Source organism: Leguminivora glycinivorella, chromosome 10, assembly GCF_023078275.1.
Source record: "Leguminivora glycinivorella isolate SPB_JAAS2020 chromosome 10, LegGlyc_1.1, whole genome shotgun sequence".
Lineage (NCBI taxonomy): Eukaryota > Metazoa > Arthropoda > Insecta > Lepidoptera > Tortricidae > Leguminivora > Leguminivora glycinivorella.
Genome location: NC_062980.1, coordinates 20,672,472 through 20,685,915, shown reverse-complemented (window position 1 = coordinate 20,685,915; position 13,444 = coordinate 20,672,472). Strand labels below are relative to the sequence as shown.

Below are 13,444 nucleotides of genomic sequence, written 5' to 3'. Positions count from 1 at the left end.
TTTTGCGTTTTATTGCTTGCTTAGTGGATATCTACTTCTCTCCAATCTCAACTGCCTGTTAAAGTCACAAAGGTAGGCCGTAGTTATTGCGTAGTTAACCTCTATGATCCATACAGACATCATCATCAATTTGACAGCGGATTATTTTTAACTTCTGAAGTATGGAGATTATTACCTCTATTCTCCCTGTTTGAAAAGATCAAAACATGTCAACTGAAAATAAAACTGATAAAGAAAACAATAAAAAACCCGATGAAAGAGGTGACGAGGAATGGAAAAAATATTATAAGGCACACAAATGTTCTCTGCATAGGGATAGGGTGAAAAATAAATATGAGATTAAGTGTAATGGCCTCAAAAGAATCATTATGGAAATAACCACGGTCGACTTTGAGGATATAAGAGCAATCACTATGTTTAAGTAAGTAGCTTATGTATGGTGTAAAATGTGAGGATCGTCTATGATGTCTTAGTGTTCTGAACAGTTCTGTTCTGAGCGAGCATCCATTCGTTCGTGCACCGACAAAGGCATATTTTTTTGATACAACGTCGGTGGCAAACAGGTATACGGCCCACCTGATGGAAAACGGTCACCGTAACCTATGGATGCCTGCAACTCAAGGGGTGTCACATGCGTGTTACCGACCCATTAGAAACTTGTACACTCCTTTTTTGAAGAACCCCATACTGTAGTTCATCGGGAATCCCTCGACGTTGCAAGGTGTGTGGATGAGCGCCTTGTCGATGGCGACCGGTGCGATGATGAAAAGTGGCCGTTGGCATCATGTCAAACAGTTCTTCAGAACACAACCCATTGTACAGGCGATAGAACACACATATAAGGAGGCGAAGTCTCTCCTTAGACTTAAGGGTTCAATACCGCCTGTGAGTTTGGGATCGTCGACAATTCGTACAGCGCGTCTCTGGATCGAGTCAAAGGGTCCAAGCTGGTATCCAGGTGCTCCTGCCCAAAGGTGACAGCAGTACTCCATGTGGGGTCTAACTTGCGACTTGTACAAGAGCAGTCTTTGCCCCGGAGTAAAGTATCCCCTCGCTCTGTTGAGCACACCGAGCTTTTTGATGCCAACGCAGATAGATAGATCCATTTCGCCCTATCCTGTGCCTACTTATGCCAATTAGGTACTTCGAGCAATCTGGGACGCACTCGTGTCCATAAAAATATCAACCGTATCTTTAGTTTTTCTTAAAATTCTTTTTTAGTTTAGGTTTTTTTAATATTAAGCGGGACCAGAATACAGCAGCGCATAATGCCCTGTCCGTCACGTCCAGTAGATTTTCCACGAAGCATGTGTGTGGATTCGCTGGACAGCTCAGCATGATGTGTGTCATGGTTTTGGGGAGCCGTGCTACATGTGCATATGATTTCTGAGCAGCTTAGGCTGCCCCATTTTCCAAGCTCTCTTTACTCCGGCCAAGTCCTTAAAATTTCAATTTCAATTTCAATGGTTTATTTGCAGAAAAAGGGTTAGTATTGGACTGAGAGCCCAGGGCCGCCAGACCTTCCTGAAATTCTCAAGGATGAAACTTTGGGATAATGTAGAGTTCGTATCGACGTTTAACGTCTGCATATTTTCTAGTTCTGCCCATCGGCCATCTTTTTTGCTATTGGATGCTGAAGATGAAAAAAAAAGTGCTAACTTTCCTTAAATTCTCAAGGCTGATTTTTATGTATCTGTTAGAGCATGTTGTTAGAAATTGGTCAGACCGTTTGCGCCGGCCGTAACTTGTACCAGACGCGAAAAAGTTGACAAAAAACGACTCTAACTTTCCTCATTTTCTCAAGCCTGATTTTGATATATTTATGATACACAGGGAACTATAACTAGACCGTTTGTAAGCAGCCAGACCAATCGGATGGACCCAACCATCCGCCAGACCGACTTAAAGTTTCGCTATGAACATCAGTAAAATTGTGATTATAGATAGTTAGCCGAAACTACAAAACCTAAGAAGTTGAATTTTGCACAGCAGTTTACGTTTATAATGTACATTATAAACGTAAACTGCTAATAATAAAATGAGGAAAGTTAGAGTCGTTTTTTGTCAACTTTGTCTCGTCTGGCAAAAGTTACGGCCGGCGGAAACGGTCTGGCATTGATGATAACCAACTTCTAACAACGTGCTCTAACACATACATAAAAATCAGCCTTGAGAATTTAAGGAAAGTTAGCACTTTTTTTTCACCTTCAGCACTCGATAGCAAAAAAATGGCCGATGGGCTGAACTAGAAAATATACAGACGTTAAACGTCGATACGAACTCTACATTATCCCAAAGTTTCATCCTTGAGAATTTGAGGAAGGTCTGGCGGCCCAAGGCTCTTTAGTCTATATAGGTCTTAAAATTAACCTTTATCCGCTATCAACCATAACCCCATATCTTTATCGCCATAAGACCTACCTTGTTACCATATTCAAGCAAATAAAGATATTTCATTTCATTTCATTTCATTTCATTTTATTTCATTTCATTTCATTTCATTTCATTTCATTTCATTTCATTTCATTTCATTTCATTTCATTTCATTTCATTTCATTTCATTTCATTTCATTTCATTTCATTTCATTTCTCAAGACAGCATGCAAATGTATAACTCCTTAAAATTGAATAATGAATAAGTACACGTATAGGTCTTATGCAAGCCTCTGCGCAGAGAGACACCGTCAGTACACCAAACACCCGTTCACGATGCACCCGTTCAGTAAACTACGCTTCTGGGCTGAGGTCGTCGTATTCCTGAACCTTCTGGTTATGGTGCTGGGGGAACCCGTGTGGCTCTCCAGCACGAATCCTAAAGAACACGTGAGTATTTTCTTTATTCGGAAAAAAAATTGACACTAGAGAAGTATTCTTTATTATACTGTGCTAGAGAGCAATACCACAGTATAATAAAGAGTACTATCGTACAGCATGGCCACTCCCGCTCCCCGCTGAAAGTGCCGCCCACCCCCTCTCGGTTACCTCACAGTTACCGCCTGTCAAAAACGCAAACAGTCGACCTGTCATATTTCACTCATACAAGCAAAGTACGCGTTCAGCTACACGAGCTTAGACTGTGTGCTAGGAATATCCGGATGTATTGTAAATTAATTATATAAAAAGCGAAAAGCGCACCCTAGCGGCGACTATACGGAGGTCCCGGGTGTAAACCCCAGCTCGTTCCATAGTTTTTCAGAGCTTATGAGTGGAATGTCGCTTTTCGGTGAAGGAAAACATCGTGAGGAAACCGGACTAAGCCCAATAAGTCCTAATTACCTACCCTTCGGTTTGGAAGGTCAGATGGCAGTTGTTTTGATTGAGATGGCAGTTAAAACAAGTCCCTACGCAAAATCTTGGGATTAGCAAAGTCAAAGTGGAGGAGTCCCCATGAGGCGTGACGAATCCCAGGATAAGGCAAGGAGGATTTTTAAGTTTATACAAAATAGTCCGTGTGTAATCTCGTTGCTTTTTTTTAATTTATTCAGAAACCACATAAAAACATTACATATTGGCAATACAAAAATGTACTACAAAAAAGAAAACAGTACCTAACAAAAGACCTGGGAGGTTCATAATTGTATACTAAATAATGTTCACTTAATGAATATAAGACAACATAACGTAACGTAATACAAGAAAATTAAACTGCATATAGAACATAACATTACCTAACGAAATTATGCTATTAAAACAACTTACGTTTAACAATATTTTTTAGAATAGCCAACGAATTTTGGAAACAATCAACATCAAAAAGGTGTTTGTTTAGTAGCTCGTCTGAAAAAGGTATGTCTAGAGTTCTTTACACAAAAACTGATGTGAAACAGCGATCGAGGGCGCAAGGCAGACAACTAAAAGTAACTCGACTTAGCAGATTAGGGCAATTAATACTACCTTTAAGAAGTTTGAACAAAAACATGACATCTAAATAAATTCTACGGTCAGAAAGGGAGGGTACACCGAAATGTTTCGCCGACAAGGTGGAATTAGCGAAATAGTTACCGGTTCTGTAACAAAGATTTAATTAAACTTTAAATAAACTACTTTTTGATTTTAATTAAACTTTGTGATTTTCTAGGACTCGCTCCACGTTATCTTAGAAGGTTGCCACATCGGCTTTGTGGCCATCAATATACCTACTAACCTCTTCACCGGATTCATCGACGGTAAAAACAAACAACGCGCAGAATTCAACCACTTCAAGATTGCAAAGAACTATTTTTTCTCGTGGATGCTAGTGGATTTTCTGCATTTATTCTATTTGTTGCATGAAGCGTTATTTAATGACATGAGCCACGCTCACCTTTTGCGATCTATTTGTGCCATTTTGCCTGATGAGTACTGGGTTATGTTCAAGTATCATAGCAACATATGCACGGTGTTGAAGTTCACGGTAAGATTTTTCGGACTACCATGCAGTTAGCCGGTTAGAAAATTTAGTGTGGTCTTGGAATTTTTGTTACTTATCACCCAGGGTCCGTAAACATAGCGTAGTAGTGGTCAATCGCTAGTAGTCCGTAGCGAGGGACATGCAACTTTCTCTGTTGCTTTTCTAGGCTACTACATTTATGATGATTTTAGTACATAAAGCAAAAAATCAGTATGTTTCTATCCTCAGGTGCCCACAGAAATATTTTTAGAGCTCTTACTATACCTGACCACATTTCTGTCCTGGAATATGATAATCCAATTTGGCATAGAGTTTTACATAGAAGGGAGCTACAAACCAGTACGTCCGAGGACAAGCTCCTGGATTACTATTGGAGACTTGTGGGACAAACCGGGGGAGGTGCGGCTCGCGTATGCTTTGACGAGGGCTGGTGAGTATACATTAACGGCTCAGCCACGACATTGGTCTAAGCGCGACAGCGGTGAGCGGCGGCCATACATTGGAGCGAGACACAGCAATGGGACTTTTCATTCGCACGTATGGCTGCCGCTCACCGCTGTCGCGCTTAGACCAATGTCGTGGCTGGGCCGTAAGGCTGGTTTAGTGTTACGCTGACCATCACCATCCTCCTTGCGTTATCCCGGCATTTGCCACGGCTCATGGGAGCCTGGGGTCTGCTTTTGACAACTAATCCTAAGATTTGACGTAGGCACTAGTTTTTACGAAAGCGACTGCCATGTGACCTTCCAACCCGAAGGGTAACTAGGCCTTATTGGGATTAGTCCGGTTTCCTCACGATGTTTTCCTTCACCGAAAAGCGACTGGCAAATATCAAATGACATTTCGTACATAAGTTTCGAAAAACTTATTGGGACGAGCCGGGATTCGAACGCGCGACCTCCAGATTGAAAGTCGCACGCTCTTGCCGCTAGGCCACCAGCGCAGAGTTACGCTGACCATCATCCCAGATAGTCTGTCCGCAGCTGATCCAACTATCGTCAATAGAGCAGGCTCCAAGAGGATGTTCGTTTGCAAAAATAGCGCACCTCATTCTGACTTCTGATATATATTGTATAGGTCCCAGACATCATATAAACAGATGTTGCCAAGCAGTTTTGTGGTCCCCGTCCCCCCACCCTGCCAATTAAAAATTGTATACAAACAAAAAAAATATTTTCATCAAATCATGCCGTGTAGGGTATCAAAAGAAAGGGCTTATTTAGTAGTAGCCTCATCTACAACGCTCATCTCTCAGCCGACCTAGCCGGATTTTTCTTTGAGTTTTATAATCCAATTCGGTATCGAGTTTTTCGTAGAGAGGAGCTACAAGCCAGTACGTTCGAGGTTTGGTAGTATGATATGAAAGTTTGACGTGAAATCTATTCGACTATCACCACTATTGTATATTGTATTGAATCTGTATAAACAAGTTTAAAAAATACAATCAGTAATGAGAATTGTTTAGCTTTCTCTCTAAATAATTGACAGGAAATTTCTGAAAATATCTACACGTTTATTTTACTTACAGTGAACATGTTAAGAAAGAATTCAAACTTACATCTTCTTCTGTACGACGGGGATTTCGAGATTTTTACTACAGTTTCCTATATTCTAGCTCAAGTAAGTTACACTGGTCAAAAAGAGAAATAAAAAAACAAAGTGTGATGTAAAGCTGCATTTTTGGTATGTTATTTGGGGTCCTTGGAGGAATGTAGGACTATATTTTGCAAGCAAAAAAATGGTGTGCTAACTTCGTAATTTAAAAAAAAAAGTAAAAAAATCAGACTTTTTTTGGTATTTGCCGTTCTATTAAAAAACTATGCATTTTTGGTCAAAAGTTGCTTTGTAATGTTGAAAGCGCATTAAATTCCAAACAGATTGACATCTTTTTTATCACTGTCCGTCAAATATTTTTTGAGATATGAAGCGTCAAAAAAGAGCATTTTTCCCCTTTCTATGAAAATATTCGTTTTGCTAATATTTTGAGACAGATATCAGCAAAACAGCTCAGGCTATTACATAAATTGTAAAATAAAAATGTAGAAAATTTCACTAGCTTTCATGTAAGACCAAAAGTGTGCCAGTTATTTAAAAAAATAGGATTATATCGTAAGTCTAGTATAACTGGATCAGAAATAATCGGTGGATGGTAATGGCCAAATGGGATAGTTTACATATATTTACAGGAGATGTAGCGGAGAATGAATTATTATTATTTGGGGGCTGTTCAAGTATTACTCAGACACATATTTGCGTATATCAAATCAACATTTATTTAGTAAGTTTACGGTCAAAAAGACCTCCTTGGCGGAAAAAAATATTTACGAGTAGAAAACCCTAATTAATTGAATCAGATTGTTCTGAAATTGTTCTTGTACGGACTGGTTTTTAAAGCATATCACTGAGGGTCAATAACATCGATGCAATCTCACGAGCGTTGTCGTGGACGTGCCCGAATCATAGTATTCTCCATTTCACGAAATATCAGTACGTAGTATGTGTTGTATTGCACGCGCAGGTCTTTCACCGCCGCGCAGGTGTAGTCGGACCATAACTCGACAGTATACACGCTTGTACAAAAACTGAGGAACAGCTGTCTTTTTACGCTGTCACTAGTTCACTACATTTGGCGAATCTTGTAGCCAACATGTTTGCCCTTACTGCGGTGGCTCGCCTCTGCCTTTCTATGTCCTCCTGGTCTTTTAAACTGGACAAGATGTGACCAAGATATTTGACTTCGTGTACTCTCCGCAATTGAACTCCATCAAGCAAAAGAGGTGGTACATATGTGTGGGCATATGTGCTGCCTCCATGAGCATAAATTCAGACTTGTCCGGATTGTATCTCATGTTATGCTGGCTGGCGTATCTCTCGCATTCTGCAAGTATCTTATTACGCATAGCTCCCACAGATGGTGCTAGTAGGACCATGTCGTCTGCATATACGATGTGATTTATCATTTGCCCATTTATGGAGCAGCCAACCTCGGTACTGGTCAAAGCCTGCGAAAGCCCATCCATGTACACGCTGAAGAGAGCCGGAGACATACTGCCTCCTTGTCTCACGCCACAGTTTAGCCCGCTGGCTGTGGACAGAGTTGACTTCCATCTTACTACGTTCTTCTGCTGGGAATACCACTTCTCCAGTATCTTAATAATTGGCGTGGGCGCTTTCCGTTCCCGTAGTTTATTCCACAGCAATTGGTGGTCAAATGCAACTCAAGTGGACTTTCTATCACTACAGGAGTTGTGCCATCAAGATGCAGAACCAGGACCCTCAAAAAGGAAAAAGTAAAATGTAACTAATTCTGTTTTATTTTTCTAATTTCCTAAACTTCAAAATTTTACTGTATTTTATTTCTTTATTAGTAATAGTCAAATCGATGCAAAGTTAGCTTAGACAATTTTTTCAGATAAACGGATATCAAAGAAAGTAAGATCGAATAGATAGCACTTTCATTACTTTCAACCTAAAACTTTTAGCGTAAACTATTTTATACCTTAACCAATCTACCAGGCTTCTCTATTTATAATTTTTTTTTGTTTACCAAAGTAACCATTCGTCTTACTGACCTTTATTTGCACTAAAACTAAAGCAAAATAAATTTTATACAATGTTATATTGCAATGTTATAACATATCATGAAGTATTTTGCAGATATTTGTCCAAAAATATTGGCAAAACGCTACATTTTATAAATGCGTCAAAAATTAACCTTTTTTGACGCTTCATATCTCGAAAACTATTTGACGGACATTGATAAAAAAGATGTCGAACTGTTTAAAATTTAATGCGCTTTCAACATTACAAAACAACTTTTGACCAAAAACGCATAGTTTTTTAATAAAAAAATAAAAACCAAAAAAAGTCCGATTTTTTTACTTTTTTTTTTTAATTACGAAGTTAGCACACTTTTTTTTTGCTTGCAAAATATAGTCTTACATTCCCCCAAGGACTTCAAATAACGTACCAAAAATCCAGCTTTACATCACACTTTGTTTTTTTAGCCGATTTTCATGTAAGATTTGACCGGTGTAAGTGTCTAGTTAGTGATATTTTTCAACTGGGATGAGTTCTGTGACACATGAAAATGTTCCGAATACCCATATTGTGTCTGATGTTTTATTTTAAATTATAATATTCTCTCGTATGTTATGGAATCTATTTAATAAGTACACTTAGACGCTAATAATCCTATTTATTCTAAAAATTGAAAAATACTATAAGCATATGAAGACGGCCAAAGTCTGTAGACGAATTAAGAGTCTCTTAGTGTTAGGCCTGAGTGGACACTGGGAGCGGAACGTTCAGCGACGCATGCATACTCCCTCTACTTAGGACACTTGTATGAACTTCACTTGTTTGATATGCACGCGCCCGATTGGGCGTGCACTCAGGCCTTACTCTCCTTGATGATCGAAACGACACTGTCACAGGCCCACTATCACATTATTCTGATTACAGTTCATAAGATTCCACTGCTCCTTCAAGTACATGATAGCTCTTTTCGGCACACAATCGTCGAAAGCAAAATACTACATGATGTCGCATCAGATACAGACTTATATGAACCAGAGAAGATTCCCGCCGTGGATTAAGAAGAAAGTTCTCAAGTTTTATGCGCTTCGGTTCAGATCCAACTTTTTTGTGGTGAGATCTATGTGTAAAATTTAAATACTTCAGTAAATTCTTAAAGTATCAAAGAAGTATTCTTTTGTTACCTTAAAGTCTTGAAAAGTGTAGCAAACTGATTAAGAACAAGAACGATAACGTCGCGTCGCGAGGAAATGTTCTTGCAAGGCTCTGTCGAAGCACGTCTAAATAAGCCTTTTGCACTTTGACATAGGCCTTATTTAGCCACCCAGCGATATGGCTCGCTTCAAGCCGACTGCCTAACGCGGTCCAAAGCCGGGCGCCTAAAGCGCCCTCATAACTTAAGGCCTACGATACACATAAGTAGCTTGCATAAAAAAATCCCGGCAAATGAACTGGCACGCAAGTATTTTGTACGTGGCTTGCATGCCAGTCGTGCAAGCTACAGGCATATCTAGCTGAGCGAAGACCAATTTACGCAGCCCAAAGCCCAGTACCGAAGGCGCCCTTATGTGGATCCCATTAACAATGATATTTGAAAAGACATTGTGTGCGTGCTCCCTCCCCCAGGTCCTTATATCCATAATCCAGTTACCTTTGTGTTTCCAGGAGTCAACCATGCTCGAGTGCATCACCGGCCAACTACACGAAGACATCATAATGCACACCGGGCGCCACATGGTACGGGAAGTGACGTTCCTCAAACAGCTGCCATGGCCCGTGCTCATAGAGATATCTCTCAAGTTCCAGCTAGCTATATTTACAGAGGGGGATATTATTTACCAGATTAATACCTTGGGTGAGACAATGCAACCACTAGTACAGTCATCAAATGTGATACAAGTGTGCTAGGTTGGTCATTAGCGACATTACACACGAGGCGGTATTAAGCGAGCGAAGCGAGCGCTCATAATTTTGCCCTCCTAAGCTGAAAAGCGCTGTCTCAAATGAAAATCCATAGCTAACTTATACTTAAGTATATAATATATCCATAGCTAACTTAACTTATAGCTGACAGTTCGATTTTCAAAATCATTTGGTTTTGAGATAGCACCACTCGGCTTAGCACGGCAGAATAGGGTAGTTCTATCATTTCGTGCAAATCGGCAAAATTTGGGAGAATTTTTTAATTTCCATTTTTTTGTGTGGTAATGGAAAAAGAAACATTTATCAATAATGCATTTTCTATTATACGCAAAATTACCGATTTATGAACAAAAGATTTTTCCAAAAGAAATGGTAATGAAGTATAGAATATGGTAATGATGATAGATATTTATGGGAATGAAAATGCGATGATGGTAATGAAGTGTCAAATAAAAAAGCCAAAAACACAAAAAAGAGAAACAGTAATTAATAATAACATGCTCTATTTTAAATATACCTACTGAAAACGTAGTTTTGAATATTTACTTGTTACTTTCAATAGTCAGGAGCAGGCTAATAAACGAGAATGGTAATTAACATAAAATGATGGTAATGAATTTAATACTGCAATTCATTACCACAGTTTTATGTTCATTACCATTCTCTTTATAGTAAACAGTAAATTACGGTAATGAAAAGAATGGTAATGAGTTTTCTTTACTTTTTGTCGATTAACTCTTTAAAAGCAAATGCTATTCTAGGTATAATTATTCACTAAGCTTTCGAATAGAATATTCATTATTTAAATATTCATAGTTCAATAAAACACGTAACAATTAAATAGCAAAACAGTGCAAATGGTAATGAAGAAAAAACGTACCAAACCCAAATCTCCGGCGCGATATATTTTTTTAAAAAAATGGCACACGTCAGTCCTGTTCACTGTTTACTGGCCGACTGACGTGGTGATCGCGGTCAGAGCGAACGTCGTATAGAATAACACTTGCAATGCCTACTGGCCAATTCCATTGTTGCAAATTAAACTTATGGTAATGAAATTACAGTGTAAACTCCATGTAACGTCACTCGATTTAACGGCACACTCTCTAAAGCGTCGAAACCAATTGACTTTGGTTGGTTTCGCTTGTCTACCATACAATGATACACTCTACATAGCATCACACCCACTCTCAATAACGGCATTAACGGCAACAATTAAGTAATAAAAAGTACCTTTTGAGTTGCAAAAATTAGTAAAAACTGCGCAGCTGTGTACGTTCTTTTGTCGCTTTGTTATCCTAGCCGGCAATAAACTCGACGTCGGCATCAAGCAACCCGAACTTTCTAAAAAAATTGGTTCTTTTGTTTACAAATTGGGATTGCTTCCATGTGTAGGCTGTTTTTGACCATGACTAACTTTTATTACTACTAACACTATTCTGAAATAAACTTTTTCTTTTTCTAATTCCGATATTTCTTCTCTCCACTTAACGGCAACTCTCTATAACGCCATAAAATGCACAGTCCCTTCAGTGCCGTTATATAGAGTTTATACTGTATTTTCTGTACAAAAATATTTTGAAGCGGTGGATATAAATATCAATGTTAATACTGTATAAACCACCAAACTTTTTTTCCCTTATAAGTACTTCATCTAAATTAAGAGGTTAAATTAAAGCAGTACATGTAATAGTTATGTAATTTGCTCTCGAATCTATAAATCTAGGTTCTAACTGGTAATGGTAATGAAATTTTAGCATGTTTATATTTTATTTATATATTTTATATTGCAATAATATAATTCATTTTAGATGCAAAGTATACCTATGAACCTTACGCAACATATAAAAAATATTTGAAATAAATTTAGGAGTTAGTATATGTTTTATATCAACAAACATATGATTTGCACGAAATGATAGAACTACCCAATAGTGCCGATGTGTGTAATGAGTAATGACCAATGCACACTAGTTTCATACGACGTTTTTAACACATTTTTAGAAAAAACGAGCACTGGTTTGTCATTTGACTCATAAGTCTAAAAGCAGTTCAATACGATTCATGTTACCAGCAAGTGTGTTGAAAATGTATATTATAATTTACACAAGCGAATATTTCTATTGCAGGCGATGATATGTACTTCATCAACAAAGGCACCGTTGCACTTTACACATCATCCGGCTGCGAGCTAGAACACCTAGAAGACGGCGACCATTTCGGCGAAGTGGCGCTCGTGTCGGAACACAAGAAGCGATATCTTACCGCCGTAGCCGTCACCAACTGCGAACTGTTTAGTCTATCTCGCAAGAACTTCGATATAATCGAACGGTATAGGATGGCATATGATGAACTCAAGAAAGTTTCTGTTATGAGAAGACAGTGGGCGCTGGTGAGGAATGAACAGTTCAAAGCGCAATTGAGGGAGCGGAGGAATGATAGATATAATTCTACTAGTGAATAATGTAATGATTAATCGTACAGTATGGCCACTTTCGCTCCCCGCTGAAAGTGCCGCCCACCCCCTCGGTTACCTCACAGTTACCACCTGTCAAAAACACCTCGGTTACCTCACAGTCGACCTGTCATATTTCATTCATACAAGCATAGTACGCGTTCACCTACACGAGCTTAGACTGTGTGCTAGGAACGCTCCGCTTATATAATATTTGATCGCCAGTGTCTGATATAAGTAGTAGGGTACCCCGTTACCAGCCCGGGTCTGGGGCCTGCTCCCAGGACCCCACCACCGCCCATCCATGGTCTTGCTAAACCTAAAAAAAAAAAAAAAAAAAAAAAAAAAAAAAGCCCCCATTTAGATTCATTGCGCTGGGTCCCGACGCTCTCAGAAGCCTCCTTCTAGTATTTACAGAATACGTTCTTTACACAATACACCTTGTGCACGACGGTTACAAAAGGATTACCGACCCTTTCTATTGTTCGATCTGGACTCTGCGCTAGACCATTGTTACCCTACCCAGCTACCTGGCAGTGTCATGCACACCTTTTCCTTGTGTGTCATACTGATAGGTATTTTATAATTAATTTTTAGTATAACTTTGTGATCATATGGATTGCGATTCTAACCTAACCTAACCTAATTAAAATACCTAACTTTTCCATTCGTAACCTAACCAAATTTAATTAAAACCTACTCTTAGTTAACCAAAGTAGTCTAGACTTACCTTTATGAAACCTAACTGAGTTTCACCTACTTTTACTTTATTTCTATAAATGTAGGTATTTATGAAATGTATTATAATTACGTTTTAACTTAAGAACTTCTGAGTTACATTTAAGTTTATCCAAATACCTAAACTTAACGATCCTATCTAGCGTATCTTTCTTTTTCTCGAATATTTATGATATCTTATACCTATTTCTATCATACATCTCTTTGTTGTATTACCAAATTTGTACATATGATTAATAAGTCAATTTTATTGATTACGTCTTAAAATAAAAGTTACTTTCCCATCTTATCAAACTTTTTTTACATATATTTCAATGTTTTGTATCTGAATAAACCTCGATAATTTTGTGAAGTTGCATTTTTGCTTAATTGCTTTATTTATTGTACCTTCTTTGAATAAT

The 13,444-nt window shown here is 38.5% G+C and overlaps 1 protein-coding gene across 1 annotated transcript; it reads left to right on the top strand.

Moving 5' to 3' along the window:
• Window positions 1-8,894: 8,894 nt before the first annotated feature.
• Window positions 8,895-12,403, top strand: LOC125230676 (cyclic nucleotide-gated cation channel alpha-3-like). Its single transcript, XM_048135913.1, has 3 exons — window positions 8,895-9,040; window positions 9,593-9,782; window positions 11,980-12,403. Exons 1-3 carry the CDS (start codon window positions 8,930-8,932, stop codon window positions 12,312-12,314), a joined length of 636 nt encoding a protein of 211 aa, XP_047991870.1. The 5' UTR covers window positions 8,895-8,929; the 3' UTR covers window positions 12,315-12,403.
• The last annotated feature ends 1,041 nt before the right edge of the window (window positions 12,404-13,444 follow it).